This window comes from Madurella fahalii (assembly GCF_045866475.1).
Source record: "Madurella fahalii IFM 68171 DNA, scaffold_5, whole genome shotgun sequence".
Classification (NCBI taxonomy): domain Eukaryota; kingdom Fungi; phylum Ascomycota; class Sordariomycetes; order Sordariales; genus Madurella; species Madurella fahalii.
Window position 1 is genome coordinate 2,887,612 of NW_027263975.1, and position 16,414 is coordinate 2,904,025.

A 16,414-nucleotide genomic window follows, 5' to 3' on the forward strand; every position below is an offset into this window, starting at 1 on the left:
ATGCGATTCTCCTGCTTCGTCAGAGCCAGTTACTGGGTGGCTCCTTTTCTTCAGGCACCCAGAATCGTGACCCGGCAGGCGACCATCCCAGTCAACCCTAACCTGAATCTGAATGCGGAAGGCGCCTCGACCCCCCCCCCCCCCCCTACGCTCTCCAGCCCGCCCAATAGGCCCAGGTGGGCTGTTGTCGCTTCCCATCCCTATCTCGCCCTCCGGATCGCCAACCGACCAAAGTTCCCCACAAGTTGTCGCTGGGGACTCCCCAGCGGGTGCTTCCCCTAGCAGCAGTTATGGCCGCCCTCCGAGTCCCGCCTCGTCGATCCAGTTGGAAAACGAAGGCATCACTGTCTTCGCAGCCACTGACAGAGGCTACACCGCAGCCGAGGAGATTCACAAGTCCGATTACTTGCTTCTCACGGATGACAAGGATCTGGGCAAGCTGATCAACTCCCACTTTCATGTGGTGAGGAAGGGCCCTAATGAGTATGCGAAATGGTTGCCAATTGACAAGTTGTTTGCTCTCGAATTAACCCTAGCAACGTCCGCACTGCGCTTTCTCGGGCACTACTTGCAAGCCTTCAGCCATCCGTCGCCAACTTCGATAATTGCCTTGATATTTACACGGAAAAATTCTGCGTTGCACCATGAGTACTACGACCCCCGCACCAAGAAGCTGCTAAAAACCTCGCGACGTTGCCTCTTTGCCGCCCTCGTACTCTCAGGGGAAGAACAGCTCAAGGCCGCACCCGCCTTCGCCGACTGAGACCTGTGGGATAGAGATCTGCCCTTACAGCATTCAGAGGGCGACGAAGAGCTTGTCAGCAGCGTCGACAACTCCAATACGATGGCGCTTCCTGATGGATGGAACTTCCGCGAGGCCGATAGCTTCTTGGGGTACCAGCGCTATCTGCTGTCCCCGTTCTTCGATATGAAATCACCGCATTTTGTCTCGCTCCACGCGATTGAGAGTTCTTGCGCGTTGCCATTCATCGAGGAGTTTCGCGGCGAGCGCCGCCTTGAAGGGTATCACGGCAGTGTCTGGAAGGTTAGAATTTACCCGGCCCATCACAACTTTCCAGACGGCCGGAACCCATATTTTGCCGTCAAGCAGTTAGCTTCACCCCACAACCAGGGCGTCAAGTTTGAACAGGAAGTCGGGGCGTGGGCGAAATCTGCTGGGGTAGCAGGCCATCATCACATCATCCGGCTGCTCGCCACATGGTAACGAAACGAGTCGTGGTACCTGCTCTTCCCCTGGGCCGATGGAAATCTTCGCGATTACTGGAATGAGAATCCTCAGGGAAACCAACGTAGGGAAGTCCAAGACAATCACCCAATGGAAGCCAAGCGCCGTCAAACGCTCGCTAGGTGGGTTGGAGAGCAGTGGAAGGGACTCGCTGAGGGCCTTGCTAAGATTCACCGCTCCTCAACCTTTTAGCGAGACCAAGTAATCGACACGATGTATTACGGGGTTCATGGCGATATCAAGCCAGAGAATATACTCTGTTTCGTGGATAAGCCCAGAAAACACGGCCGCCTCGTCATCTGTGACTTTGGCTTTACCAGGTTCCACAGCAGAGCCTCCAGATCCGCTGCGAACTCCGAAGGCGATGGCCCTATATATCGCGCTCCAGAATGCGATTAGACCAGCAGCAACAGTCAGAGCGGTTCCATTATCTTCCGGGCTTGCGACTTATGGGCTCTTGGCTGTGTCTACCTGGAGTTCATGGTGTGGTGCCTCCAGGGCTACGATGCAGAGCTAAAATTCTCGCAGGAACGAGCCGACCAAGATAGCAGCTACCCGGTCTGCCATGACAAGTTCTTTCTTGTTGTCCAGACAGTGGATCAGATACACTCCCCCGCTGCTATTGTCAAGCCCTGTGTCATGGAGGTAGGCGTGACCCTGTCAGCCGTTTCTGACATGGTCGCTTCTTACCTTTCCACAGCACTGAGTGCTAACATTTCTTTTCCAGCGAATTCACACCCTTTCCAGCCATCCTGAGTGCAGCCAGTTGTGCCATGAACTGCTGGATGCCATCGAGAAGGACCTTCTTGCCGTGGACCCCAAGAAGTGAACGATGTGTCACAGGGTAGCCAGAAAGCTGCGTGAAATTTACACCAGGTCCCTGCAAAGTCAGGCGTACTGCCTTGAGGGTCGCCCCAAAGACCAAGGACCGGCAAATACGCCAGATGTGCTCCCGATCTCCCCCGAGAGGATGGCGGAACTCATGGAACAGGCGGAAAGGCTGCCACCCCATTACCAACACGGGCAGCTGGTTCTTGCTCAGGATAGCAACCTGTCGCGGCCTTCCGTGCGACCCCGGTCGCCACGATCGCTGCTGCTGCTGCCTATGAGTCCAACAATACCCGAGGTCCTAGAAGAGCAGACACGCGCTAATGGTTCTCTGGATGACGATGCCTCAGGATCATCACTCCATACGCACATAGCGGCCGGCCAAGACATGGAAAACAGCGCCACCACCTGTCACCGAAGCAACAGGTAATGTCCCCCTGGGTTCTCATGCAAAAGCCGCCCGAGGAACGACACCAGATGGCCCCCTATCTCCCGCCGACCCGGGAAGTGCCGAGGCTACCCCGTACACAGATGATGGGGTTGTCTCCCCGCTACCGGTTGCTCAACGCCCGCGGCCTCATGATGCGGTCCAAGAGATTCCGGCCGAGAGAGCCTCGCGCGAGAGAGCAGGCTGCACCGTTTCCGGCGTGCCTGCTCCTGAGGTAGCGCCCTCTTGCCAGGTGGCGAGCTTCTACAAACAGCAAGAAGAAAAAGTGCCGCAGGCTCCGCGGCTGCGAATGAGGAGACACCGCTTTTAACTGGCCAGCAGGGCTCACGGCAGGTGAATCTCGCGGCACAGCAAGGAGCAAGGAGTACGAGCAGTTCTATCGCATGGATTCACTCCCTGTGCGGCTGCTTGGTTCCGAGGGAGGATGACTACAACGATACCTAGCTGTTCGCTTTGAACTGGCAAGAGACACTCGGCATCAACTTGAAGGCGCTTTGGCAGCGCAAAGCGGATCTGGCCGAGGATGCCCTGTTGAGCTCTTATCGGCCCAGAACTCCAGCGTGATGGCTTGAGGTCAGGAACGAGGATGGGTGTTCCCATCCGCGCGGCTCCGTGCCTCGTGTTGCGATGGCGCATGACCGGAAACGGTCTCTGTCGAGATGTTAAGCTTCAGCTATACCCAGTGCAGTTCGCTCTTCTCTCATCCCTTCAATGAGGGGTTTAGTGTGAGGCGCGCAATCTGAGAACTCTGGTGGATATATTGCAAAGCTGAAGTCTGTGGAAGGAAAGAATGCTGCACTGGAATAGAGGGCTGGCTGGAAGACTCCAGAGAGTGGGGCTCCAGCTCGCAGTTAGGGGATGCAAGTGAACTAAAACAGGGGGTGCAAACTGACAGGGATTCCTAATTCCTATAGCTGGAATGAAATTGAGTTTTAAATCAAGAGCGGATAGCTTTCGTAGCAGTAACTGGCAGTATTCCGGATCTAATCATTCCTTACATCCACCCGCGTCCCATCATCATCAAACCTCCCTACTGCATAGTACATCCATGAGCCTCCATCACATGCTGATCAAAGTCAACCCTCCTCGAAAACTGCCATCCACACTGTCTGCAAGCCCCCCGAAACCCGCTCTGCGCCGAGTATGCCATGTGCTCCTCATCGGCGTAGGTATTGAGATGCCTGTCGACACCATTCACATCGGGGAATCCCATCTGACACACCGGACATTCCGTCTTCTCTTCGTGCAGAACAAGATGCTGCTTGTCTATTCCGGCGTAATACGCCACATGCCTGTCGCAGCGCTCCTGATCCGGGAAGTTCATCGAGCATGCTGGACAACTTGCAGGGTGATTCCGGTACTCCCAGTGCGCGACTTCGAGCTCAGCATATCGGTTCATATGCTCCTCCAACTCCTCCTTTCCCTGGAAGCTTCCTCTGCACACCGCACAGAAAACCTCGTCCTCGTTATCGAGTCCCTGCTGGTGGGCCTCCCCCTCTTCGTCGACCCCGAAGAGGTCGGACCCAAAGTCCAGGTGAGGAGGCAGCGACTGGGTGGCCTGTTCCCACATCATCCCTTCTCGGCCGAGCTGTGCATCGTACTGGCTGAGAGCCTGATAGATTTCAGACACCAAGCTGATGAAGCTCTGCTCCTGATGCACACCCCGATTGTAGCGGATGAGCTGCTCCCGGTGGGCATCGAGTTGCTGACAGAACTCAACGAGGCGGCGTAGCTGCTGCTGTCGGTACTCTTGCCCACTGCTGTGCTGTTCCTGCAGCCGGTGCTTGGCAGCCTCGAGCTCTCTGCTGAGATCGAGAGCCCAGCCAATCCATTCCTCGTTGGGGTGTTCCTCGAGCTGCTGGCGGTAGCGCTCGAGCTGCTCGCCAACTTCAGTGTTCCAATTGGACTCCCTTTGCATCGAATCAGCCAGGCTGGTCCGTTGGTTTCTCAGCTGCGCCTCCTTGAAGAAAATAAGTTGTCGCTGGAAATCCAACATCCAGTCCGTTTGTTGGATGGTGTGCGGCATCCGCCTGAGGCGTTGGCACCATCGCTCAAGTTTTTGAATGACATCAGAAGCCGAGGTGATTTGTGCCTGGTCGAATTCATGCAGCATATCCTGTTGATGCTTAAGCTGGTCCCATATGGCTGAAAGCTGCGTTATCACCAACTGGAAGTTAAACCTGTTTTGTCTTGGCTGTTCCTCCCGGTCAGAGCGCTGGCGGTGTTGCCGTTGAGGATCTGATTGATATTGCTGAAATTCCTCCCTGCCAAGATCACCGCGGTCTGGTTGGAGCCCGCCATGCCGCCACTGCTCCCGGAGCTGCTGACGGTCAAATCGATACTCCCCCCGTTGCCGCTGGTCGGCGTTCGCATGACCTGAGAATTCCCCTTCGTCCCCAAATGGGCTGACTGGCCGAATGCGTTCGTGAATGGGAGGTTCGCTGATCTCAATGGCCGAGTCCTGACGGACGTGCACGTTGTGAAGACGGTCATCGATGGCCTCTTGGTCAGCTCGATCGCTGTCGGCATCGCCTCCTTGATCGTCCTCGCTCGAGTCAGAGTCTTCATCAGAATCAGAGTCCCATGAGATCAGGTCGGAGTCTTCATCTTCATCTCCATCGTCGTCATCGCCGCCCTCTTCGTTCTCGCTGTCATACCGCATCGCAGCATATCCGAGACCGGCGTTCTCAGCAGCTTCAGCTTCATCGCCCGGTTCAGAGTCATACTCGAAGTCGAAGTCGGATTCGGACTCGGATTCGGAGTCAGAATCGTCGTAGTATTCATCCCGAACCGGTCGTCTCACGTTCTTCAAGTCCATGATGATCGCCGCAACGTCCACGCCATAGGCTCCCTTGAGATCTTCCCACATTTCTTTTTGCATCTCCTCCAACTTCTCGGCTTCTCTTTTCTCCGCATAGTACGTGATAAGCATCTCGATCACACGAAGCTTTTTGGGGTGCCCACTTGCGATGCCGAGGGCCTTATAGGTCTCGAGAACTTCGCGCACCAAATCCTCACCTTTTGAACCCCTGATGTTCTCCGACGAGTCGCTTTCACCCGCTTGTGACTCTTCGCCGTCGTGTCTTTCCAAATCGTCACCATCGTCTTCGCCGTTGTCGTCGTCGTCGGTAGTCATGTAAAGCTCCCCCAGAACAGTAGTGGCGTGGAGTGACAATAGGTCATTTTTTCCAAGGAGCTCTATGAGGCCTTGCTGCGCTTCTTCAATCCAGGCCTGCATGTTATACCTCAATTCTCCATCGTTCATCGAAGAGAGCTCATCCGGCTCGGAACCCACGTTCTTGGAATCCACGTTCTTGCCATTGTTGCTCTTCTTTTCGTCCCTCTTCATGTTGATGTCTAGCAGCACTTCGCCCCGGGCAAGTTGCGTTTGCAAAAGCTTGACCTTGACCTGCCTCATCTTGTTCTCGGGTGCCTCTTTCTCGCATAGCCTTGTCAGCCCTTGATGAGTATCGTTGAGAAGCTCCCAGCTTTCCTTGAACCTCTTCTGCTCCCGATAGAAGATACCCAGCTTCAGTTTGGCATCAAGCCCGGCCAGAACTGTCGCTAACCCAGATCGTTTGGATGAGCTGAAGCCGTCGACAGCGAGCTTGAAACGTTTTTCGGCGATGTCAAAATGTCGGATGAGTGCACAAACCTTTGCGACCTCTAGCGCGGCCAACAAAGTGGCCTTGTCGGTAATTGGCGGCTCCTTGGCATCGGCATTCATCGCGTCATCGGCTTTGGACTTTGCATCCTTGTCTTCACCCGCTTTGGTGTTCGCCTCCCGGAACACCGCCTCGAACGCCTTGAAGGCCGCCTCGTACGTCTCCTTCGCCTTGCTCAACTTGGCCTGCTCAAAGTAAACATCGCCAAGTGTCTGTGCGGTCTCAGCGATGGGTCGAGTCTCTTTCCCTGCAGCGATTTTCCGGAATCCAGTGTAGGCTATCTCGCAGTACTTGGACGCTGCAGGCAAGTCTCTTATCTCTAGGCATAAGCGCCCCAGCTGCCAGCTCGCCTTCAGCGTGGAGCTATGGTAGCTCCCGACCGTCTCGGCAAAACCCTCGTAGGCTTTAGAGAGCATCTCCTTCGCCAGATTCTGCTTGCCGTTCTTGCCATAGATAGCGCCCAACTGCCGGGCTACCTGCAAGTAGTCGTGATCCTTGTCGCCCTGAAGAGCCTCGTAGCCGGCCAGTGATCGTTTGAACCTAGCCTCCGCTAGCTCATATTGCTCATTCTCCTCACATGCCTGCCCGAGAAATTCCAAGGCTTCGCAAACATCAAGGTCATCGGGTAGGTTGTCCAAAGACCCGAAGCACGACTCGATGTGCTTTTCGCAGTATGAGACAGCATCGGCAGGCTTTCCCCGGCCTAGAAATACCCGCGCCAGCCCTAGCTGGGCCTGAAATCCTAAACGTTTAGCTTCTGCGGCGTTGCCTAGTTCTGGGAGCGCTACCACCATCGACTGAAACGACCTTTCGGCTTCATTGAAGTTTGGCCGTCGGCGGCGGAGTTCCGCATTGCCAAAGGCGTAGAGGGCCGAGAGCTCCAGGATTGTAGCGGGCGTATTGTGTGACGCACTGCCAGATTTCCAGTCCGCGACGATAGATTGGGTCTTCTTCAGATGCTTCTGCGCTTCCATGAACTTTTGCTGCCCCATACACAGAATCCCGAGATAGTAGTGCGTCAGTCCGAATATTGGGTGCTCTTCGATGTGCGTGTGATTCTCAGCGATCCGGGCCTTCGCGTCCAAGGGACAGCAAAGTTGAGCATGAAATATCTCCAGGGAACGTTCCAATTGTTCTTCAGCCTGCGAAAACATCGAACGCAGCGTGTAGTTGATGCCGAGGTGAAGGGAGGTGATGGCAATCAGGGCGTGATCCTTGCGGAACATGGTGTTGAACCGTTTCAAGGCGCGCTGGTAGATATCAGCAGCTCGCTCGTCAGCCTCTTTCTTGATCTTGAAGGATTGTGCCCGGCGACGTTCCCAGAGGCCCTCGAACCCCGGGTGGCCGTGAGTGACAGAGCCAAACCGATTTAGAGCCTGACTGTAAGTCTCGGACGCACTCCCGAGCTCAAACATTGCCACTTCGAGAAGGGCCAGCTCCGCGGCTGTGTTGAGTTCCAATCGGTACCACCTGTGCTCGCTTTTGATCCGGTCGAGAGCGGCTTTCTCCTTTTCCTTTTCTTGCTGGCTTTTCTCCCTGGTGGTAGTGTTCGCCCGTTTCAAAGGCGGCGCAACGAACTCCTCCGGTGGCTTCTGTGGCTCTTTCCCACTGTCTTTGGCCTTTTGTTGCTTTCGATTCTCGGCGTCCGCTCGCTTGCTATTTCTCATCTTGAAGGATTTCATGACGCTTGCGAAAAGGTGGTGCGCCCTCTTAAAGGCGCTTGAAGGACCATGATAGCCAGGGTCGCGCTTGAGGAGAGTTTTTCCCAGCGCGTGTTTGGCGTAGCAGAGACGCAGAAGACCATCTGAATTGAGGTCTTGGATCGGGCTTCCATCCAGATTCCGAGTCTTGTTTGGCTTCTTCTCCGTGGCCCAAATCACTCCCTCGTACATGTCGATGGCGCGTTCAATCTTGTCTGCATCGGCCAGAATGTCTGCAAATAGCTTGAGACCTAGTACTGACTTGACAGTGCTCTCATCGTCGGGTCGGTAGCCCAGGCTGTTCAGGATTTGCTCAGCGTTCATAGAAGAGAGGTCGATGCCGTTTGCGACGAGGTAGCGCGCAGCTTCCTCGTTCTTGGACTTGAGTGCCAGGAGGAGGTGTCTGTCTCCCATCGTAGGAGGCGTTGAGTCTTGGAGGCTGAGAGAGGCTATTAGATTGGTCGGCGGCTCGGTGGCTGCCTTCTTCACAATCTCGAGCCATTGTCGCAGACGGCCGGGCTGAGAACAGTCCTCATCGGCTGCGTCCTGTTCCGAGTTCAGATCTTCGTCACCATGAATAGACTTTTCATCTTCGTCATCCCTAGAGTTGGGGCAAGGCATTTCGTAGTCGAACATGAGGTCGTCCGCGGTATCGGCCAACATTCCGGAACCACCAGAGTCTGTCCCTCCAATCCTGATGGTGTAGGGCTCAATCTGCCAGGTGACGTCTCGATCCTCCTCATCCCCCCCATCTTCATCTTCATCTTCGCCTTCATTGCCATCATTCTCTCCCTCGTTACCATCGTTCTCTCTTTCATTATCATCTTTTTCTCCCTCATCATCTCCCTTTCCATCCTCGTCAACTTCGTCATCATCCTCAGCGTCCTTTGAGTGAGTTTTGGAGGGGATTTTTGACTCGATGACAGCGCCAATATAGCGACATTTCAAGACAGCTTCCGAGGGGATGATGCTGACTGGGATGACGAGCAGGGCAAGTGACCCATCCAGTTCCGCCTTGTCTGATGGTTGTCGGAGCAACAGGCATCGATTCCACCTTCGCAGGGCAGTCTCGACTTTGACCACGGCATCCAGGTCGTTGCCAAAGGGTCTCAGATTTTCGACGTCATCCTTCCCGATCTTCCGCCAGCGCCATTTGCCCTCGACAGCGCCAGTCTCGTCAATTTCCAGATAGTCGTTGGACTTTGAGCTGGACGAGCTGCCTAAATCCGTCGAGATGTCCACAGGCATATCGTCCAGCGTCGCAGCACACCAAGAGTACTCTCCCCTGTCACGCATAGTTGGCTTGCCGTGGAACAAGCACGCGTAAGGGATCTTCCCCAAGTACTCGAGAACCTTGGTTGCAATGACACTCTCTCCTTGGGTGAAATCGCAGTCGGGGACTCCGGCCAAAAGGGCAGAGATGATGGTACGGTCGCGAACCCAAGACGTGCTGCGCGGCGAGAGAACAGCCAGGAGGTCGCCGACATTATCGATCGGCCTGCGAAGACGTTGGATCAGCGTCGTTGCGAGCCAGTGCGCCCTCGAAGCGACGCTAGGGCTCTTGGCCAGGATGTCGTCGTCAAGATCCTTCATGATCGGTGCATCCGTGACGGGATCCTTGAAGAGGACCCTGACCTTCTTCGACATGAACAGTTCCAGAGCGGTCCAGCCACGGGTGAACCAAGTGGAGAGCACCAGAGCAAGACACGGACTGCCATCTTCCTTCCACGGAAATTTGAGGAGGTATCTGTCGTGAACGACGGTGTACTGAGCGTTGGCGTAGTTTCCGTGCATCTTGTTGAGAGCCTTGCTGCGAGCCTTCGGTTCCTTGGGGATCGAGATGGCATCCCACCAGATCGCCTTACACCCTAACTTCTTAGCGATGCTCTCAAAGAAGTTGAAGAGGCACTTGTTGACAGTCCCGGCATTCTTGACCCCCACACCAGTGCCGTCGGACCAAACATGGGAGATGGCAATGTATGGGTCATTGGGTCCGCTCAGAGCGGTGGATTTGCAAAGCCAGGCCGTACTCTTGCCCATCTCGAGCGCTGTCTCGAGCAGTTCAACAGGGAACTCCAGCTGATGTGGCTCCTTCTTCTGGACGGCGGCATTCTTGGTTTCTTCTTCGTCGGCTAGCTTGCACTTGTGCAGTTGCTTGACTCCGGTACTGTCCATCTGTGCCCATTGACACTTGCTGGGAGTACAAAGATTGTGATCCTTGTGGCGTAGCTCCTCTTGGTACGGTTTCAGAGCTGCAACGATGTCGGGGAGGTCGCTCTGCTTTCGATCGCTGACATTGACAAGGTTCCAGAGCCGATTCTTGCAGATGCCCATTTTTTCGATGAATTCGGAGGCTTCTTTAATCGAAGGGAGAGTGATATGTGAAGGAAGGAGGTGATGGTTCCATCGTCCGAAGCGACGCGGACCGATACCCAGCTGGGACTGGATCTTCGCCATCCAGTATATGAGATTCGAGACGGTGGCGAGGTCGATTCTGTGCCGTGGGTCGTGGTCTCCGTCCAGGAACGGAAGGAAGAGTTTTTCCCGATGCTTGTTGAGGAGGCACTTCTTGAGAGCCATGCAAAACAAGGCGACGGCCCGGGCGAGATGGGTGTGGGCGTGCGAAACCTTGTAGGCGTCGTCCATGGCGGCCTGGCAACTCATGGCGACGAGGGCCCAGTCTCGAAAAGGAGTCCATTTGCACTCAGGGGCTATGTCTTTCATCTTCTTTCTCATCTCGATGCAGGCCTCGTTTCTGCAAGGGTACAGCTGTGACTGCAGTGCGATGTAAGTGGTCTGGGATAGGAAGCCCATGTCCAAATTGGTAAGCTCGCTGATGAGCTCACTCTTGGTGACAAGCCAGAGACCCTTTCGATAGCGAGAGTTGTCGCACACGTTGGCGGCTTGGACCGACTGAGACCGAGCAAGGACAAGGGTGCTGGTGAAGGTGGTCTTCACAAGGTGCCGTTCCACATCGTCATCATCGTCATCGTCGACATCGTCAGCTTCTCCTGCTCCTCCCCCTCCTCCTCCATCATCGCCGCCCTCCTCTTCTTCATCATTGCTATCATAACTGTCGTCGTCGGAATTGTCCCACAGGCTCTCGTCGGAATCGAACTCGTCGTAGCCGTCCTCCTTGTCGGTTTCGACATCCTCGATGTCCTCCTCATCGATGGCCAAGATCTTGTGATACGCAAAGGCGCGGGCGATGGTAGTCAAGTCAATCTTGGACTGGATTTTTCCAAGGGCGGTGATGGCCTGCGCAGCCTGCTCGGCCTGGTGCATGCTTTGGCCTGTCGGAACTGCGCGCGGCAAGGCGACAGGTCGTGTCGCGACCATGACCGACGCCATGGCGGTTGTGGTTGATGGTTCGTAGGTTTTTGGAGGTTGCTCTTAATCTTCTGGAAAACGCGGAAACGAACATGTGGCAGCGATGAAGGGTGAGAAACCGACGAGCTCACCAGTTGGTGCTCTTGCCCTTCTTCGACAGCCATTTCCGATAAAATGCAGGCAAATGGCCCGCTGCACCCTTTTCTCAGGGCTGTCACTGTCGTCAAATCAAAGTTCGCACGCAGTCGTGTAACATGCTGCACGACCAACCCCTGTTGCTCTGCTCGACTTTTTGTTGGTGAGCGACCCGGCGCCGTGTGGGAGGTGTAGGTCTTGGCGCGAGACCCTGGATGCAACGATGCCCAATGTCGGCCATCGCGGGCTCCCTCTCTCCCAGAGCCTGCTCAGCAACCCGTCCAACGCCCTTCCCCTGGAGCCCATAGTCTCTTTTCCGTCCTTACCCTCGTTGTCTTTGCTCCCCTCACTCTTTTTTCCTTCATTTTCGCAAAGTACAAGCGTGCACGGCAATGGCCCCGTTCAGTGTCGTAAATTCTTCCCCTCTCCTCAATTTTTTGGTCGCGCGTGCTGACGCCGCCGGTGATGAGCCAGGCTCAGTGGCCGGGCTCCTCGAGAGTCAATGGCGCAACCCAAGCGACATTCTTTCCGTGTTGATGTTGCTTGGCCCCGACATCGTGCAGAAAGCGATTGCCCAAACCTCGGGTCGAGCCATCACCCCCGTCGCGTTTTCGTTCGGCTGGGTGGCCTACGCTGCTGCATCCCTGCTGAGGGTATTTGGAGGTATGATTGTTTTCTTGAACAAGGAGTGTTGACCACTGCTAAAGGAATGGCAGATGGCCGCCTCATGCCCGATGCAGACATGACCAACACAATGGTCATCGGCGCCGTCAGCAGCCACAGCAGGACCACCAAGAGCTGGGTCCTCGGTCGCCTCTTGCGAGACGAAGATGACCGTGTCGATGAGGAGATGAAGCGAGAGCAAGACCACGTCCCCCCTAACTCAACGGCGGAAATCCACAAAGGCCCTCCGCCAGCGTACCAGGACCCCAATGCCACAGCTGCGCCTACTCCAGAGTGGGAAGCTCTTCGTGTGACTGTGTACGAGGTTGATGACAACCCACCCGTTCCACATGGAGTTCCGACGCTTGATAGGGTCTGGTTTTCTGGCATAGTCGTCATCGTCGTCCAGCTTGTTGTTTCCACGGTGCCATGGATTATCAGCGCAGACTGGGGCATCTTTCTTGTCACGGCGGCGGGTACAGTCCTGGCGCTCCTCAATGGCTCCCTACCGCAGTGGAGAGAGGAGAAATGGGCCTGCACCAAAAAGGGCGGCGCCACAGTCACCATCACCCAGGGTAACGGCAGCCGCCACGCCATTGTTATCCTTGGCAAAAAGGGCGTCGGTCTCGACCTGGAGATCCTAGCAATAGGAACCCGGACAGCAAGCCCGAGCGCGTTTACAAGAGTAGCCTCGGCTGTTCTCGCGCTATTCTGGATTGTGTTGTTGGTTGTTGTTGCCGGACTGAACGAGAACTCATGGTGTAAGTGGATCCGCCCCTGCACTCATGAATTCAAACTGACTCCTCGAACAAGACCTCTTGGCCGTTGGTCTCCTAGGCGGCGTCCAGAACCTCCACGCAGCCGGCGCCAGCCGTAAACCGAGTGCACTTGGTATCCATCTCAAAAAAGTCAAGACAGTCCGTGACAAGCGCGTCGCAGCCGTTCTCAAGAGACTTGAAGAGACCTACTCCACAGTGGGGACATCGTTAGTTCCTGTCTTCTTCCCCGGAGGGTTGCGTGTCAACAAGGGCGATGACCTCAACTTCTGGCAAAGCGCGCTAAAATCGCGGCTTGCTCCGAATCGGTATGGCACTCGTATCGATGACCTGGGGAACTCCCTGATCGAGGGCGAAGTGGCAGTTGGGCCAACCGAAGAGAAAGCTGCCATGGCAGACGTGATCACGCAAGTGAAGTAAAAGTCTTCTTCTTGGGAATCGGTGGTGGCTGCGTGCAACCACGCACAAAGCCAACAGGACGCGAATATGGATGCCATACCCGGGACAGGAAACGCTAGGCTGTCTGTCTAGGGGCACCGGAGCTTTGATTTACTTGGATTTGTGTCAGCTATTTCGGGCAACACTTTGGCGTAACTAGGTTTTGTATGATAGGACCAGCTGTCTTGATGATACTTGGGACAAATCCGGAGATAAGGTAGTCTCAGGTTGCATTTGTCAAATCATTGGCTCTCGCTCACTTCAGCCCAATGGAAAGGTTCAATCGGCGCCCTTCCCGTCAATTAGGCTCAGGTTGCGATTGAGGCTCAAGAGGGGTCGCATCGCACCTAACAACTGGTTGGGCGCAAACTTTGAGCAGGGCGGGCCGGCGTGCGTGTGGCCACTGGAAGGACCCGAAGGTAAGGCTATTTCCCAAGAGCGGAATAGCGTCGGTCCAAGTCGTGGTAATTACTGGCTGAGTGAGGGGCCACGAAGTGGGCTTCCCACATGCACGAGGGAGGGCGAGGGGCGGGGAATTTGCCCGTGAATCAGAGCCCAGCGCGATGGAGGAGGGGCAGAGTTAAGAGGCTTGGGTTTGGAGAAGTCTCCTCTCCTTTTCCGAGTTGACGATCTGCGATTGACGTTAAGGTGCGCGCTTCTTAACCTTAAGTCCGCGACATTGGCAGTGCGGATTCCCAGCCAATTGCTGGGCGCTTCAACGCCAAAACAGAGCATCGCGGACGCCGCTCGACGGAGACAAAACAATGCGATTGCAGGGTGGCTTTATTGTTGTTGAAGGTATGATCCGTGCTGCCACCATCATGCACCGCGACGGGGCACACTTCGAGGACGACCAGCTTTCCCCTTTCGCTCGACTCTATATCAACAATACTTTCGCTACCCAGCTGAGATGCCACATTGACTCAAGCATCTGGACGAGCTCTGCTAGTCAAGTGGGAAACGGAGATACGGTGTATATAATCCAGGTCGCTACTATTACGCGACAGAATAGGCGAGGCGCAGATTTTTTTGGTTCTCCGGTGTTGCCATGACACTGGGACTGATGGAGATATGGAACGAATCGGATTGGCGGAGCTCGGCGAGGACTCAACTGACTATTTTCGATAGGCTACTAACTTTAGCAAAGATCACGATTGTATGAACGAGCGGTGGATTTTTCAATTTTACTTCTTTAGTTACTCGTTCCGTAAATAGGATCACAATTTCCGAATTTGACAGAGCATATTGCCACGGCTTAAAGAAGGTGGCAGCCATGCGGGCTTTCTTAATACTGCATTCTGGTTGCAATAGAATTTAATGTGCTGTAATTGTATTGATGCGCTTTTTGGTCGTAGCTAGGGGGGCTGTCAGCGGGCGCGTTCGCCAATTAAACCGCGCAGTTGCAAAAATTGGAAAATTAGCCCAAAAGCATTCAAAGATGTAGAACTTCTTCAATTCGAAACTTGTTCTTCTGATCAGAGGGAGGCTATTTTTCTCAGGCGGTGGCATGGCGTTTACCCCTCTTTTCGGAGGGTTGTTTGCCCGATTTCCACCGCCTTGCCAATTCCAGAAAGGCGACGACTGACAGGAGCCTATCTTATAGCTGTGGATGGTGGCGAAGTCAGGTCACACCAGAGCCTCGAAACCGAATTGTCCCGCATTTGATGGTCCAACAATTACGGTATACGCGTTGAATTTGTAACAACTTATCCTACGGATTACACGTCATCTGTGTTCAACTAAAAAGCAAATTTAGCCGTAGGGACTATAATCGAGTCTTTGGGGCCGTGCAACAGTCCCGTGCGGGATTACCCTAGCTTATAAGAGCATCGCAGAATGTTCAGGGCAGATCAGCCATAATCTAATTGCGGCTTAGGGCTGTGAACGGAAATGGCAATTGTAAGTGCTCAGATTCGCCTTATACAACCGGACTGTTAGACGAACTCTAGAATGATACGTTGGCATTGACTTCACACCAATTCACCTTTTCCTGCCGCTGAGGTTCGAAAGATTGGCCGTTGCGGTTTGTCAACTGGCGCAACAGGGTTAGAACGCGGAATTTCCGCGAAGCAAATTGAGCTATCCAGGGTCCAAGCAGTTTAATTGTTCTGTTTAAGAGGAAGCCATTCCAACTAGGAATTTCCATGAGGATTATTAGTTACACCGCACCGGAACCGCCGTTATTCCGAGACGTGGAAACCTAAGGCATGCCAACTGACATGGCTACAGACTGCACGCTGTTTTTTTAATGCGTACTGCGACAAAACAGCAGAACAAAGAAAAGTAATTCGGTGTGGGTGAGGGATAGTTGGTCACACGCTCTTCGCACTCCTTATAGCCTTAAGATACAATCTCAGTGCGTCTTAGCCCCCTTAGAGCAGCTGTTCCTGGGTTATGCATGTTCAGCGGTGTCGAGGTCAGTAGCACTAACTGCGTGACGGCTGAAGGATAAAAACCCGAGCGGAGGAAACCAATACCCTAAGTTGTTACTATGGACCCAAGGGGGGGCGGGGGGGGGGGGGGGGGGGGGGGGGTTCGGTCTGAACAAAGAGTCCAGGTTTTAGGACTGCCACTGCCAGAACTGCTCCAAGCGTGTCTGCCCATTTCTGGGCCACGAAGTTAAGCCACCGTAGGGCCGAAAATTGGGCCCACGGGTTATATTTTATACTGGTATATTCTAGGTGCTAGTGTATTATGTACCATTCCCGTATAATATACTAGTATACTAAATACTATCCTAATTTTGGTACCAGGATACTACGTATTGTTCTGGGTATTAGACTAGGATGCCACGTACTATCCCACAACATGTGCCAGTATATGTTAGAAATGTGGTCACCGCGGAGACATCGAAAGGAACCTTTAGTGGAGGTGACTGAAAACAGGCCTCTAAGGCTGTGCAGCCGTGGCGTATGGGATCATCTTAGCTCAGGGAAGAATCAGGAAAAGCTCAGGACAAATCAGCCACAGCTCATCTCAGCTCACCCCAGCTCAGGACTGCGAACGAAAAAGGAAATTTCGTGAACCCAGATTTGTCTCAGACAACCAGGCTGTTGTCCTCGCAGGCGTTATGGTATTTGCTGTGCCGTTAAAAGTTGAGTTTCCTACTTTCTCAGAATCCATAATTACCGACCCAAGTATTTTCCATCACAGCCCTAACAAACCTGGTTGTCAGGTCCTTGAGC

The 16,414-nt window shown here is 54.3% G+C and overlaps 3 protein-coding genes across 3 annotated transcripts; 2 read left to right on the forward strand and 1 right to left on the reverse strand.

The window, feature by feature from the left end:
• MFIFM68171_09449 (uncharacterized protein) lies at window positions 1-2,075 on the forward strand (the record flags this gene model as incomplete). The annotated part of the gene is made up of 5 exons (XM_071064868.1): window positions 1-176; window positions 283-483; window positions 778-1,221; window positions 1,660-1,891; window positions 1,974-2,075. The coding sequence occupies 5 exons, from the start codon at window positions 1-3 to the stop codon at window positions 2,073-2,075; spliced, it is 1,155 nt and encodes a 384-aa protein (XP_070920969.1).
• A 1,477-nt stretch (window positions 2,076-3,552) lies between these two features.
• On the reverse strand, window positions 3,553-11,172 carry MFIFM68171_09450 (uncharacterized protein; the record flags this gene model as incomplete). Its single annotated transcript, XM_071064869.1, has 1 exon — window positions 3,553-11,172. The coding sequence occupies one exon, from the start codon at window positions 11,170-11,172 to the stop codon at window positions 3,553-3,555; it is 7,620 nt and encodes a 2,539-aa protein (XP_070920970.1).
• Window positions 11,173-11,744: 572 nt separating this feature from the next.
• Window positions 11,745-13,211, forward strand: MFIFM68171_09451 (RDD domain-containing protein; the record flags this gene model as incomplete). Its single annotated transcript, XM_071064870.1, has 3 exons — window positions 11,745-12,015; window positions 12,069-12,776; window positions 12,829-13,211. 3 exons carry the CDS (start codon window positions 11,745-11,747, stop codon window positions 13,209-13,211), a joined length of 1,362 nt encoding a protein of 453 aa, XP_070920971.1.
• Window positions 13,212-16,414: the final 3,203 nt, after the last annotated feature.